General features: G+C 37.8%; 1 protein-coding gene across 8 annotated transcripts in view; it reads right to left on the bottom strand.

Moving 5' to 3' along the window:
• PTPRQ (protein tyrosine phosphatase receptor type Q) overlaps positions 1-14765 on the bottom strand; it is a 196382-nt gene that overhangs the window by 19058 nt on the left and 162559 nt on the right. For 3 of the 8 annotated variants that reach the window (XM_042850788.2, XM_065559816.1, XM_065559801.1), the window contains 4 exons: positions 14218-14346; positions 12880-12924; positions 5813-5839; positions 5051-5132 (listed from right to left, as the gene is read on the bottom strand). In XM_042850788.2, coding sequence (XP_042706722.2) covers positions 5051-5132; positions 5813-5839; positions 12880-12924; positions 14218-14346 — 283 coding nt within the window. The remainder of the gene's footprint in view (positions 1-5050; positions 5133-5812; positions 5840-12879; positions 12925-14217; positions 14347-14765) is intronic. The other 5 variants (XM_065559795.1, XM_024104789.3, XM_065559797.1 and 2 more) reach the window with 3 other exon arrangements.

Genomic DNA, 14765 nt, shown 5'->3' with positions numbered 1-14765 from the left:
CTAAGGGCAGCTGGAGACACCGCAGAAGCATTTCACCTCACCGTCAACCCTAGTTACATCAACAGTGTCAGATGCAGAGCTGCAGAAAACACCATCAAGTTGAACAATTTAAGCTTACATGAACTTTCACCTTTAAAAGTCTGGATAAAGTCAGACTATCACCTTTTGTGTTTTTTCCTGTCTTTTCATGATGCCATATAATGTGGTAACAATGTCTTATGTGACTCAGCCTTACTTTTGAGAAATGCCTTTTCCTAATTCCTGTAGCTTGGGAGAGCTCTTGCCACAGCATGAGAATCAGTGAGCATTTAATCAAATAGAGACAACTGGCAATTAGTTATTGCTCACTGACCTGTTCCTGAGGGGGTTGGACAGAGTTATTTTGGGTTCAGTAGCAAGTGAATCATAGTTTCATAACTGTTCATGAATTCTATTACTCAGGGGCAGAGATAGATGAATCATTTGCAGGGAAGAACTTATTTAATGAAATTATATTATATATAAAAGCAGAGTTTCCTAGAACCTAAAAGGGTGAAGAGGAAAATATTCCATGAAGTCTGCTATGGGCCATCAAATGGAGACAAAATTTATGTGTGATCATTAATTTACCATGGTGATGGGCAATACAGAAAAACCCTTAGACAGATCTAATTTACCCACTCTTCCTTCTGTTTGCAAATTATCCACAACCAGACTAACTTTCATATTTTTCTTCATTATTTGATTAATGGTTTATATAAGCATATTACAACCTATGGCTTGCTCACAAATGATTAGCTGTACCTATTGTTTTAACTATTTGTTATTCATAATTTGCCATTTGTGCTGTGTAACTGATCACCTCCTTCACTTAATATTATTTCTGCTCCCTGGCTGAATTATCCCCAAAGCCAGAAAAGCTTTCAAGATAGCTGTGCCAACAACCTGATGTTAATTCTTGTCAAATGCAAGTCTGCATGAGATTTCATGATAGTTTTCCCTTCTGTGAATATTCTTGTGACAAGAATTTCATGTACAAATATTCACAAACAGCAAATAATATAAATCATAAATAATGTCAAAGAGCAATGGTGTTTGTTATTCAAATTATTTTTCACAAATACTCATTTTAAGCATTCACACAGACCTACTTAATGTCTTCAGTTATAGAGGACAACATAATTTACTGTACTTCATTTTCTTATTAGATTATATTAATATTTGTAATAAAATATAAGAATTGCCATAATGAAACAAGCCACCCAACAATAAGCAAACTAGTCCATCTAGTCCAGTATCCTATGTCCAACAATTGTTAATGCCTGATGCTCAGAGGAGGGTTCAAAACCATCATAGTGTGTCATATGGTGTGCAATTATATTCAGTGGGAAATATCATCCTACTTCCAGCTAATGAGAGGTCTATGCCCTGAACCAGCAATACTGGATGGCCTTTATCATTTTATCCTAGATAGTACAACTGCAGGTGCTGTCCTAGAAAGGAAGGATGGTCTTATGGTTAAGGCACAGGATTCGGCGTTAGGAGACGAGGGTTCTACTCTTAGCAGTGCCACACTCTCCTTGTGAAATCACACAGGAGGAAATCACTGCAAAGAGCAATTAGGTGCTCATCTTCCATTGAAAGTCAATGAGAGTTGTGTGACTCACTCCCATTTGTGCCTTTGAAAATCTCTCCCTTAATCTTCATAGGACCATATGCCTCTATACAACTCAGTGAATTTATTCACTCTCTAAGGTTAGCAATTCATCCTCTAAATTTACAAATCTCCTTACACATAATAGTTGACATTACCTCAATGTATGTTAAAGACTTAAACAACGTGATTACCAGACACAAAGTTAATAAAAAACTAAAGAAAATGCTATCACATGTTACAGAACACACATGTTAAGAAAGAGAATGGATTTAGCTATGGTTTCATCCCCTAATTAATAATGTCTGTTGTAAATCTTGCCCTGGATTAAACCTGTGGCCATTCCCAAAATTGATTCTTTCTTCATAGTCAATAGCGTTTCTCTCTTTTGTAAATAACATTTTAATTTATAAAACAGTAATGCCCTGATCTTGCAACTGGATACACTTGGGAGGTCCCCTGAACCCAGGTAGAGCCCAGTTGATTTCTAGGGGTTGAAATCAGGATGCAATAATGGCAGGAAAGTAAAGCTGGAAATGGACAAGTTATAATTTCCTGTATTCATAAAGGGTAACATTCTCCTCTCTTCACACAAAGCTTCTGTAATTGGATTTTGTGTGGGAAAGTAAGCAGGGGTGTTGGGAGGAGGCATTCTCCCAAGGTCTATGGCCGTTTGCAGGAGTTTGGGCCATTATTTCCATGTTAAGTGCATATCCCATGAGACTGACTTTAACTTGCTAATTTGAGTCTGCAGCAGAGAGCCCTCTGTAGTGCAGAGGCATCCTGTGTTGCTGCTCTAACTATGCCCCCATGCCTTGATCTGCCCCATCACAGCTCTTAACTGGTGCTAATGGCCTTGTGCCAGCTCTCTGCACCAGGATGAATTTCACCCCCAACTGATTAATTTAGCACAGGATAAAGATTATTTGGAGTCTCAAATTCAATGATGATTTGTTACAGAAGGAATGTTTCTCTGTAGGGTTATAAACTTTACAGATAGTTCATTTATGCTGTATATATTAGATAACTTTTATGGGAATATGGGGACTTTTGTTGAAATGATATTTGGAGGTAGTTGGAGGTATTCATTAATAGCACTTAGAAAATATATTGTCAAATACTCACCATAACAGTATCAAATACTACACAAGCCTGATTTTGCATAGGTCTCAGGAGACATGCCAAACCTTTAGAAAACTGAGGAATCAGAAAATGGGTGAAGCTGGCCCACCACCAGTTAGCATGGCTCTTTACAGCTTCCTTGTCTGCACAGTTGACTGATATGCCCTCCACCAGGAGCACAACCTGCCCCGAGTGCTGGATGGCCTCAGATAAGCCATCTGGCAGATCTTTGCTACATATTGGACTTGGGGAAGCTGAAGTATAGTACAAACCCAAAGGGCACATAACAATTTTGAGTATGTCTACACTGCACTCTAAGCCTGGGCTCTGGCTCAGATTTGAGCCCAAGCCTTGCTTCTGTCCACACATAAATCAATCTGACTCGAATTAAGAAGCACTCAGGACCTGGGTCCTAGGACCATACTAGGGAGTGTGTCAGAGCCGAAGTCCTGCTAGGAGTTGGGTCCAATCCCTGTCATTTTGCAGTGTATCTGAGTCAGGAGATCTGCATGGTGCAGTATGGACACGTTAGCATGGCTGTGAGACCTAGGTCCAGCAACTATAAGACCCGATTTACAATGCAGCGTGGATGCTCAAGTGTGGGCTTGGAAACACCGATTTCATAAGCCTAGGTCCCACTAACCTGGGTTTACAATGCAGTGCAGATATACCCTTTGGTTAACTAAGAGTTCAGTTAATAATTTGGTTAAATTAGGTTTTTGCTACATATATTTGTCTAAGTTTTAAAAAATGCTCATACTACTACTACTTGATAGAACATTACGGTTTATGTTAGATTTTAAGGCATTTCAATGCAGTAACCTTTAACCCTATAATTGTTGTGAAACTTTAATGCCTAAAAGGTAACATTAGAAACTTTCCAGTGATGAACTTTAAAATGTGAACATGTCATTGCTAGGAAAACTTTTCATCTGCTCAGTCATGCATAATATAATTATAATCGCTCCTGTTCTAGTATAATAACACTTCTACTCCTGAAAAAAAAGCTTCCTCTGCATTACTGCTCAGAAGAATTTTATGGTGCTTTTTTATTATTATTAAATCCAGTCCAATAAGACTTAAGGAGCATAGCCAAAAAGCTGTAGGAAATATCATTAATCTTTTCACACTTTTGTTGTTGTTCCCTGAGAAACTGAAATATTATAATCTAGTAGTATAAAAGTCTATTGTTTGATTCTTCATTTTTATAAATCCAAATAGTAAGCAATTCATGACAAATCTATAAATCCAAAATGGTAAAGTCACTGGAGATAGACAAATTATTTTTGTGATGGCAAATAACTGCATGTGTTAGACATGATGATGATAAAGATTCTGAAATAACAAAAAGAGAAGATAAAGTGTAAAAAGTAATTTAAATGTGATAGCCATAAAAGAGAAGTTACTTAAGAAAACAGTGAAAAGTTTAGTTGAGGTTTAAATGTAGTTTTGAAATTGTATATTTATTATATAGATGTCATGTGGGCTTTGAAAACTAATCATTTTTCAACAGGAGTCAGACAACTTGCCGAGTTACTGGCTCAAATGCTGCTGGCCACAGCCACATGAGCAGTTCCAGTCCCACTGAGGCTCTTCATAAGAGCAAGACAAGTAGGATTTGGCCTATTATATATAAAGAAATGAAAGTGTATGGCCCAGTCTTGCTCCCATTGAAGCCAATGACAAAATTCCCATTGACTTTTATGGGAACATGATCAGGCCCTGAACCTTTCACAAAATAAATGTCAGCTATGTATATTGTGCTTTTATTCTTGGAGCAAAAGATGTTGTTTAAAGTGGTTAGGTTTCATCCTTCATCTGAATGAAACCTGTATACAATCAGTTACAATCCAATACATATCATATCCTGATCTAAGCATAAAGATCTGATAAATATTTTTTTTTCAAAATTGAACAATATCATGCTATGTAAAGCAAAAAAAAATTGCTGTAAACCAAATATTCTCAAACTACATGAATATTGCTACAATTTCTTAGAATTATCACTTTAATGTCACCATCTAGCTGACTACTGAGGATGGTGTCATGGCAGGAAGGGCTAAAGAAGCTCATCTTCTGCTGACACACTAGGTGAATAATTCTGATCAGGTTGCAATGAAGACTGCACAACCTAAATCAGTGTAATATTACTTTCTAAACAATCAACCTAGTAATTGGGTATTGATTATCAAGGCCAGAATCCTTCATGGCCTTGCATGCTTAAAATGGACATGAAATGTGACACATGAAACGACTGGAGGTCTTGCAATGTTGTGACAACTGCTAGTAACATACCGAAAATTCTTCTTGAAACTTTAGGTTGTTGTCTGTGCAAAGTTCTTCAACATGTTGTAGGAAGGATTTCTTGCTTATTGGCCTAGAAGTAAAGACAGAGGAATTAGACACATGTGAAAGTTGGGCTTTACTTTGTTTGTTTTTCATTTAACCACTGGCTTATCAAAAGAAATTGTTATCCAGTTTAATAATAATTGATATTTACAGAGATAAAATAACATTATATAAATCACTGACATTGTGATTATTTGATTTGTTTAGAGCATTTCAAAATAAGAGCATCTTCTCGCTCAATTACTCCTCCTGATCTAGTTTTTAGCTTTAACGTCCTGTTGAGTGGGAGTGTTTTTTAATAAATTTAGCATTCCGATGCAGAGTTTTGATATTAATGAAGTTTGTAAGGTTATCATTGTAGTCTAAAGTACAATAATATCTCTTTGTTGCACAGAAAACATTTTATACATTGCAAGGTTTTAGACATATAAAATATTGCAGTGACCTCATTCTCATAATGACATGGTTTTTAAACCCCAAGGAGTTTAAATATCCCTGTATTACTTCCCAAGCTAAAACACAGACATGCAGGCTTCACCCCAGAGAGAGAGAAAGCATTTCTCCAGTTACCATGCAATTAGTCATGCTTTTATGATTTATACGCAGCTTGGAGTTTTTTATAATAAACATAGAAAAAGGAACCACACATTCACACTCAACAAACTAGTGAATTGATAGCCATAATATAAAAATCTTTAATCAACTTACTTGATGGATTTTCTATAACTAAGTAACCTGTAACAGAGATTGTGTTAAATGCAGTAAGTCGTGAGTCAGAGAATAGAGTGCATTCTGATAAGGCTTTAGATGCAAAATTTAAATAACTAAAGAATCAGAGCTAAACTAATTTCTTCCATGGATTGGGATAATATTGTATTTTAGATGTCTTGGATAACTGTGTTATTGAGCTCTTACTTTATGTATTTATAAGTATAGCTGATGCAGTTTCAGCCTATTATTCTCTTCAGGTCATTTTACCAATGTTCTCTTGTAAAAATGCTCATTGGCCCAAGAAATCCACACATCAGGTACACTGCTTTACTTACATTGGTCATTCCATTGTTTTGCATTAAGGATATAGTATAAAATGAAATGTGTTAATGTCATTCTTTTAGGGTCAAATTCAGAGACTCACTGTCAAGCCCAAGTAGCGCGACGAGCATTTGGGTGATAAAGGAAACCTGCCTCCCAGACCACGTAGCAGCTCTGGGGATGCTCAAGAAGACTACTAAGTGCACAAAGCCCTTTGTAGCTCCAACATGTGCCCGTCTTTCAAATCTTTGAGTTTTATGACTATATAGATTCTAAATGGCTAAAGCCAAAAGGTTTTCAAAAACCGGTGAGTAGGTTCCTAACTCCATATTTAAGCCCCTATATAAGTGACCTAACTTCAATGGGAGTTTCTGAGTGCTCAGCAAATTTGAAAATCAGGCTACATATTTAGACTCCAAAGGCTGATCCTACAAGGGTATTTCATATTGAGGCACATTGAAGGATCAGGGCCTACATGTTCTATTTTCTTCTACATAGGTTCTTATACTGCGCTTATCACCGTAGTATGTGAGCACCTTCCAGAGGTGCATCAAGCACTATCAATTTAGGGACCTAATTTCAAGGTACACAGATTTGCAAATCTTGCCTAAAAATCTCTAGCAAAGAAATTCAAAATGAAAAATTTTGGTCCTTCAAAAATTTACACCTTTAACATTTTTCTCTCTAAAATCGCATATGCTTGGAAATTAAACCAGTTAAAATGTATTTAACATATTTACCTCTGGAATGCTTTAAGTACTGTAAATAATCATCTGGCTTTCCTTTAATAATCTTATTAAGAATTTGGTTTTAAGAAGCTGTACTTTAACATTTTTTAGAAAATCACTGTCTCCTATCCTTTGTAATAAATATATTTTAGAAAAAGAGAAATGGAAATATGAACGAGAAACAAAAACAATATTAAAACAACTGCACAGCCATATACTATTAAATTATCTGCATAACACTAGAGAAGTTAATGTCAAGGCTACACTATATGTGCACTGGCGACATATTTTGTGTTGATATGGTCATTTTCTCAAAACAATGTAATCTGGCTAGTGCAACCAAATTACAGGAAATCTGTATCCAAAATAAGGCTTACAAAGAACTTGATTCTGTCCCATTGAAGTTAAAGGGAATTTTGGAACTGACTTCAGTCGGAGCAGGATTACACCCAAAGTGCCCAACCAGGACAGTTAAGGCAGAGGTACAAATCCAGAAGGGGCAGAAAAAGGGAGTGAAGAATGATAAAGCATTGACACCTTCTGCATGAACACAGCATTTCCCTGTGGAGTCTGTTCACAAGTTTCACTAGCACATATTGTATTCTGGTCTTACTCTATGGCCAAGCCTGCATTTACTTGGCACATAAACCTTGGCAGCTTCACGGAGCTCAAGTTTTCTCAAGGAGAGACTATTCTTAAATAATTACGCCAATGTATTGGGCACACATGTGCTAGCCTTTGAACATCAGGCACTCCTCTCTCTTTATAATTTTATTGGACAAAATTCTTAGCAGATTCTGCAAAAAATGCTGCTTGCTCTTCCTTTATATTTGAATTCCCTGTCTTCCCCTTGGAGCAACGGAATAAAAGTCACGTCCCAATCGACATCCCAATAATTTCTGAGATTCTGTTGTCTTCACTTCCCTGAAACTGCTTGTGTTTAATAACTTACTGCACTGGTAGTTCTGTCATTTGGGATTTGATATTCAATTTACACATCACATGAGCATTCAGAATATGACACTTAGCGCCTTTGTGGTCAAGATATAGTGAACCCTACAGCCAAGAACATTGAGACAGGACCATCACCAACATCCTTTGCACTCTCATTGGCAGTGCAACAGGGGAAGTCAAGCACTGAATAGGCATGGAGACAAAATGTGCTTCCTTCTAGCTCACGTATGTGTTACTAACCAGAAGATTTCTATGTTCAGTGCTGGTCACCTGGCACCTTTCACAAGCACTAAATGTTTTTTAAGTAGTTGGGCTAATTGGGTGCCTAAAGTTTGACACTTACCTCCATAATTAGACACCTACATGAAGGGTCTGATTTTCAGAAGTACTAAGCTTTCACAACTCCCTACAGGGGTGATTCAGAGGGGCTCAGCACCTGTGAAAATCAGGCCATTTAGTACCCATATGTGGATTTAGATGCGCGATCTGAGGCTTTTGAAACCTTGTTGTATAAGGAGCTTTACAATGAGTGAACTGTGCCATGATGAGTGTTCTCATCCAAAATAGCTCAATGGAGTTTTGCATAGCACAATGATGCTTGGTTGCAAACTTTCAGGGGTTTAAAAATGCAGCATATTTTTTTCAATATTTCTAAAATGAAACATTGTGATAAGAGGTAACAGTTTTATTGTCTTACAGTATTTTTTAATGTACAAACAGTAGTCTGCCAACAGCACAGCTTCACTCACTTTCCAGTCTTCTGTATGAAACATCATGATGCAAATATCATTAGATCATGAAAAGTACAACTCATACTCAGACTGTAAAGTACAACTTCCCCTATTTCAACAGGATAATTTAACATTTCCATTTAAAGGGGGGGGGGGGGGATAAAGCATTCTCTAAGCTAAAGAACACTTTGTTGCTTTAAATCAGATTTTCTTTTTAAACAGTGTATTGTTTCACATATGGGAGTTTTTGAAGTCTATCAAAAATCTGAATCCCACTCAGATTACTTCTGATTTGTGTTGGCAATGGTAACTGAAGACCATATAGTAACACAGACTCAGCTTTCTCTCTGGGCCAATCAGTTGAAATCTATAGGGAAATACAACTTTGTCCAAATGGAAAACTACAGAAATGAATATGTAGACTAAAGGCTTAATTCATAAGCACCATTGACACTTGCTAGGAATAACCAAGGAACTAATTTTTAACAAGTTAATTGAGACCTACATAGGGCTTAACCCTTCACGAGTGATCAAGGGCGATAGGGAGAGGATACCAGGCCCATTCCCTTCAACTGCACAGTGGCCGGGCAAAATCTTGGTCCTTGGTACACTAAACTGAGGGAATGTAGCACTGACACTTGCACTAGAACCTCTATAGGGGGCATGCAGGGGCAATGATAGCACCCTGCCCTCTTCCCCTCAACCCCATCCACAGAAGAGCTTGGCTGGCATGGGGAAAGGGAGAGTGTGCTCCCTACCTTTTAAAGGATATAACAGATGCTGCTGTTGTATGTATGTCCCCCCATCATGTCACAAAGCATTATATCTGCCTCAGGCACAATGCATCCAGGAACTGCTGCTAATATGAAGACCCTCCTGTCTTATGCACACGTCAGTGCAGACAGGGACTTAACCTACTCCTGTCAATCCAAACTGTCTGGGTAAATGTCAGCCAGGTACTTTGTGGGTGGAGAAATGGCCTTTTGTTGCATATTTGTAGTGTCTAGATCATTCTGTGTGAGTTGTGTGCCAATGTCAGTTGTGGCAAGGTGGCTGCCACACATAAGGTAGCTATCATATGAGGCATTGTTGGGTAGAACATCCTTTGAATGTGCAATGTTCATACAGTACTTTCAGTGGATGCCTCAGCAGATCTTATAGCCCTGATGCTCACACTCCTCTTACATATGGTTTGCATGGACGGTGAGTGCAGTTAAAATATTTTGTTTTTAATCTTTTTACTGGTAGATAAACAAGATTTTATTAGTTTAAGTAGGTAATCCCTACTTGTATAATGGAGAATACTGCCAGAACCAGTAATATTGTATCTACTGGTAAACAAATAAAATAATTCTTTGTAGGCCAGCTTCTCTGTTCCTGTGCAGAAATGGAGGAGTAAGGATGGGACAATGGTGGCTTAAAGCTATCTCTGGATCTGCTCTATTCTTGACTGTGCCTCATGGGTACTATAATTTACACTCAGTTGTAACAGCCCCTCAGGGCCCTTCTGCAACCTAGAATAGCTACAGCACAATATTCTCAGGCCATGTCCTCTCCTTTCCTCAGAAAATATCTGGCATACCTCTATGCCAGGAGGTGCAAGGGATGGTAGTATTCCCTAAGGCCCATTTTCACCAGCTTTACAGCCCCTTTGCATCACAGACATGTGAAGGGACTGTAAATGAAGAGAGAATCTGTCCCTTTAACTGGACTGTAGATCATGACAGTGTTGATTATGAGAAAATGCTACATGGTCTGTGTGATAAATTGGGGATATGTCTGTGTCAAATTGTAAATGCCATCTTGTTTGTGAATGTCATTTTGTTCCTTGGGCTCCTCCTGAGAAGCCGGTACAGAGAAATCGAGTGCCATCAACTCTAAATGTCGCTCCACTACCAAATCCATCCACAAGAACAATGAACTCTCTACACAGGAGTTTGGATGGGAGCTGGGCTGAAGTTTCTCAGCCTGGATAAATGACCAAAAGGGTCAGAGATTATATTTAAGTGGGACTTCAAGTGCTTCCAAGAGTAAAATGCCTGTGGTTATGAAATTCCTTTGCTAAGTCTGCATTCCTTGCTTGCCTGCCATGTTGTCCTTGAAGGGGTTAATCAAGAAGTTCAAAGCACCCACAATAAAGTGGAACACTGAGGGAATGTGTATAAGCAACTGGGGGCTCAGGAGGACTGTGACACTCGTTTTGGGGCCTAAGGCAGCTGGGCTAGAGAGTCCCACTGCCCAAGTAGGGTGTCAGACCCAGAGCTATGAACAATGACCTGTCACTAGCCAGACCCATGGGGTTTAAAAGCACATAGGATCTGGAGGTTGGTTCCACTCACAGCAGATTGGTATGCATCCAGATAAGTGGATTGGGCCAGGTTGTGAAAGGCTGCAATAAACAGGAATTGATATAATCACTGGTGTACATGTGCTTGGTGAATCCATTCCATATTTCTACCTAGATAGATGGGCTTGATTTGATTTAAACAATCCTTGATCTGTTCAGTTCTTGCCTGTCTCATATCACCTAAGGAGATTAACGTGTCTCCACTACTCTCTCATGTTAGTATTTTAGCAATTATTCCCTTCCAGCAAGTTGCAAGAATCTGGCACATATGTATCAGATATTAGTGAGTTGGTGTTAGAGCTAGTCGGGAACTTTTCTGAGGCAACTTTTTTTTCTGAAAAATGTTTATTCGTCTAAACCTAAACTGCTTGTTGAAAAGGTTTGGGTTTTTTTTTCTTTGGTTTTTTATTTGTTTGAAACAACTTTGTTATGAAATGTAACTTAATTAATATTAAAAATGTTTTTGAAAAGGTTGAAAATGAAATGAAATACTTTGATTTGCCAAAACCAATTTTTTTTTCAGTTTGTTGGTTCACAATTTTTTTTTGAGATTTTGACTTTTTGGCCCAATTCTGTGTGGGAAAAAGTTTTGAAATCTTGGAAATTTTCACAAGATGGGAAAACCACTTCCCACCCTGTCCTACTTATTATGTGGACCTGTTCTGCATGTTCCTGACTATCTGAGCCAAATAATCTTCTATGCTAACTTACAGCAAATGATGTATGGTAAGCCAGCTGACAAATGGCAGAGCACTGTGTTGTGCAACACACCCCTACACAGAAATGTGGGGGAGAGTAGAGTGGGGATAGGTGGTTGATGCAGGAACTGGCTGTACCTCAACTAAAATTTCCCCCATGGTGAGGGAATACTTAGCTAGCCAGTTACAGAACATTGTTTTTAGTGCTTCACATGATATAGGATAAGCAGGAAATGATACATATGGACAGATTCCTTCCCCAAACAGGCTCATTTATGCTGCTTAGATGGCACAGATGATCTAGAATCTGGCAGTAACTTGCTAAGTATTCCCTCACTATTTGAAAAGCTGTGGCTGGGCAATTGACTCTATGCATGTAATAATTCAACCAACTCATGACAGTGAGGAAATGCAGAAATAGGAAGTAGTACTATATTTTGAACGTGCAATTCATTTGTGATGGTTTCAGTGTAATCATCAGCATGTAGCATAAGAATTTAACATGCTAACATGACACCTTTACATTCCAAATCACTCTTATTATATCAGAGCCAGAAAGTGAAAGTGCCTCAAAGTAAAGTAATTGGTAGGGTAACTAAAACTGCTGAATTACTGCTCAGTAAAGTCCTTGCTGTGTATAAATCACTTAACAAACTGCACATAAATATGAAATATTACAATTTTGTAGCCTAACCTGCAGGGATTGATGTTGTATAAATCCAAACTGGTCATAATTTAGACAGAGCAGTGGTAAAGTGGAATTCTCCCATGTAACATGGGATTTGACCCCCTGGAATTTTTGCTGAGATCTTAATGAGATGCTTTCTGGTAGCATGGACAGTACAACAGGCAGCTGAGGAGAAACAAAAGGATTTCTCCTGAATATGCAAATTCTAACTCTTGAAGAAAAGTGTAAGGCCCAGTTTTGAACTCCAATTGGTACATGCACTCTAATTGTGCTGTCTACTTTTTGTATGTCTGCTGAAGTGAGCCTGACATAATTTCTGTTAAAAATAGCTCTCCTTTGTTTTAAAATAGTTGCAGAATTATAGTGTCTTAACATTAATCACTGAGATCAAAGATGACATGTTGACAAATACAATCATTTGTCATTAGTATTACCATATAATAATATAAGTTGCTAATACTAATTTCATTTTCATTACCAAGAACGCACTTTGGAAAATGATTTACTTTGGACAAAGATCAACAAAGTATAGTAGCACACAAGTTACACAACATTATGGAAATCACACCAGGTCTCGTCAACAGTTCAATAACTTACTGGATGACAAATATCTCCTTGCGTCTAAAGAAAAATGAGGAGTATCTGGAAGTAAAATCCATTAATAATTTAGTACACAAACAAAAATGATATTGTTCTATTTTGTTAGCAATTTTCAAATGTATACGCTATAGGAAACTTCTCAAGTTAATGGACAGGGACATTTATCTGGTTTACAGCTACAAAGGTGCAAAGGATTGTGTCTGTTGGTTGAAAGTGAACATCTCCATTACTGTTAATGGGTATTAGACTATATTATCTAAACAAAATGTGGCACAATGTCCACACAGGATGCATTGCATTCATTTGCATCAGAGGATTCTCAGTATGTTTGACCATGTGCTGTAAGTGGCCACTCTTAAATGCACACATTTGAACAGCTTTATAATGCAATAATCCTTTTCTGCACCATACACATAGCCATAAAACATTCAAAACAAACAGGTCAATAGTTACAGGTTTCTTCAAGCTACCCATAGTCTGCAACAGTAGGGTGCTTAACTCCTAGGGCAAAGTAATCTTAGGCTTCCAATCTTTAAGGAGATTGCCTGCCATAGTGCTTCCTATTCTATGTGCTGTGTGACAGAGTAGGGAAAATACAGCCATGTCAATAATATTTATCCATCATTTGCTAATTCAGTCATAGCCCACTGTTTAGAATTTTCATGATATCTATCCGTGGAATAATGTGGCAATTTCTGACTACCAAAAGGAACACAGTACAGCTTCCCTTCCAAACAATACATGGGGCAAGAGTCTCTGTCACTCTGTGAAAACCCAGGAAATCTGGCCAGCTGAGTGGCCTAAGGCTACCACATGCTTCTCCAGGGCCTGGGTGTATGAGTGTGGCCAGAGTGTTTTCATGTTCCAGAGAAACTCAGCTGCAAAATTGGTCCCCTTGTGCTAAAACATTTTCTAAATGTCAATTAAACAATGACTATATTGTTACTGATTGAGCTGAAAAAGACACGATTTAAGGGTTTGGATCTTTTGGGATGTTTATAAGTTTGCAATCCACAGAAAATAGCGAGCCATCAAAATACTGAACAATTTCCTATGTTTAAAAAATGCAGCTCCTTTTGCCATAAGAATTAAAGGATGATTTGCACTTAGAGCTTTATCTTATTGTAACTTAGATCTTTATCTTATTATAAAAGATGTGAAGATTAAGTAATATTCTACACACTAGTCAGCAGTGTCTGGAGGATGGAGGGCATCCTTTGAAAGAGGATCTTAGTGGCCTGTGTAAATAAGAACACCACAAACACTTCGAAACAAGCAAAGGTCAGAAAGGGGTCATGGCTACAGACTACTGCTTCGCCTAAGGAGTATTTTTACCGAGTAAATCTCTCATCCTTCAGTTCCAGGTCTGCCACTGTGATCAACTGATCCAGCTTGAATTTAGTGTCAATAATTTCTGCATCCCGCGGGGAGTAGGTGCCTCCCTCTTTTTGCTTTTGTCGGATTCTAAACCAAAGATCATAACAAAGTTGAGAGTGAATGAAAAAGAATATTCAAATGATTTATTAATTACATGTGAATTAGCAGGATAGAAGGATAGATTCAGCCTTTCATAGAACTAGGAGTAGAGAAGCTCTAAAAAAACGATACTTCCATTTTTCATTCTGTGATGATAACAGCAAAACCAATAACATTTTACCCATCTCTTTGAACATTTTTGTCAGCATGCATTTTAGCCCCATTTTACTGGCAAAATTCTGACAATGGAGAAAGTTTGCCCCAGAAATTATTACTACTTGGACCTGATTTTCCTCTCATTTTCACTAGTATAAACCAGAAGTAATTCAACTGAATACAATGGAGTTATACTAGTGTAAAATGTGTGTGAAAAGAGAATCAAGCCCTTATACTTAACTCCTGTGTAA

This window comes from Chrysemys picta, chromosome 1 (assembly GCF_011386835.1).
Source record: "Chrysemys picta bellii isolate R12L10 chromosome 1, ASM1138683v2, whole genome shotgun sequence".
NCBI classification, from domain to species: domain Eukaryota; kingdom Metazoa; phylum Chordata; order Testudines; family Emydidae; genus Chrysemys; species Chrysemys picta.
The sequence above is the reverse complement of the archived record's forward strand: the minus strand, read 5'-3'. Positions and strand labels throughout refer to the sequence as shown.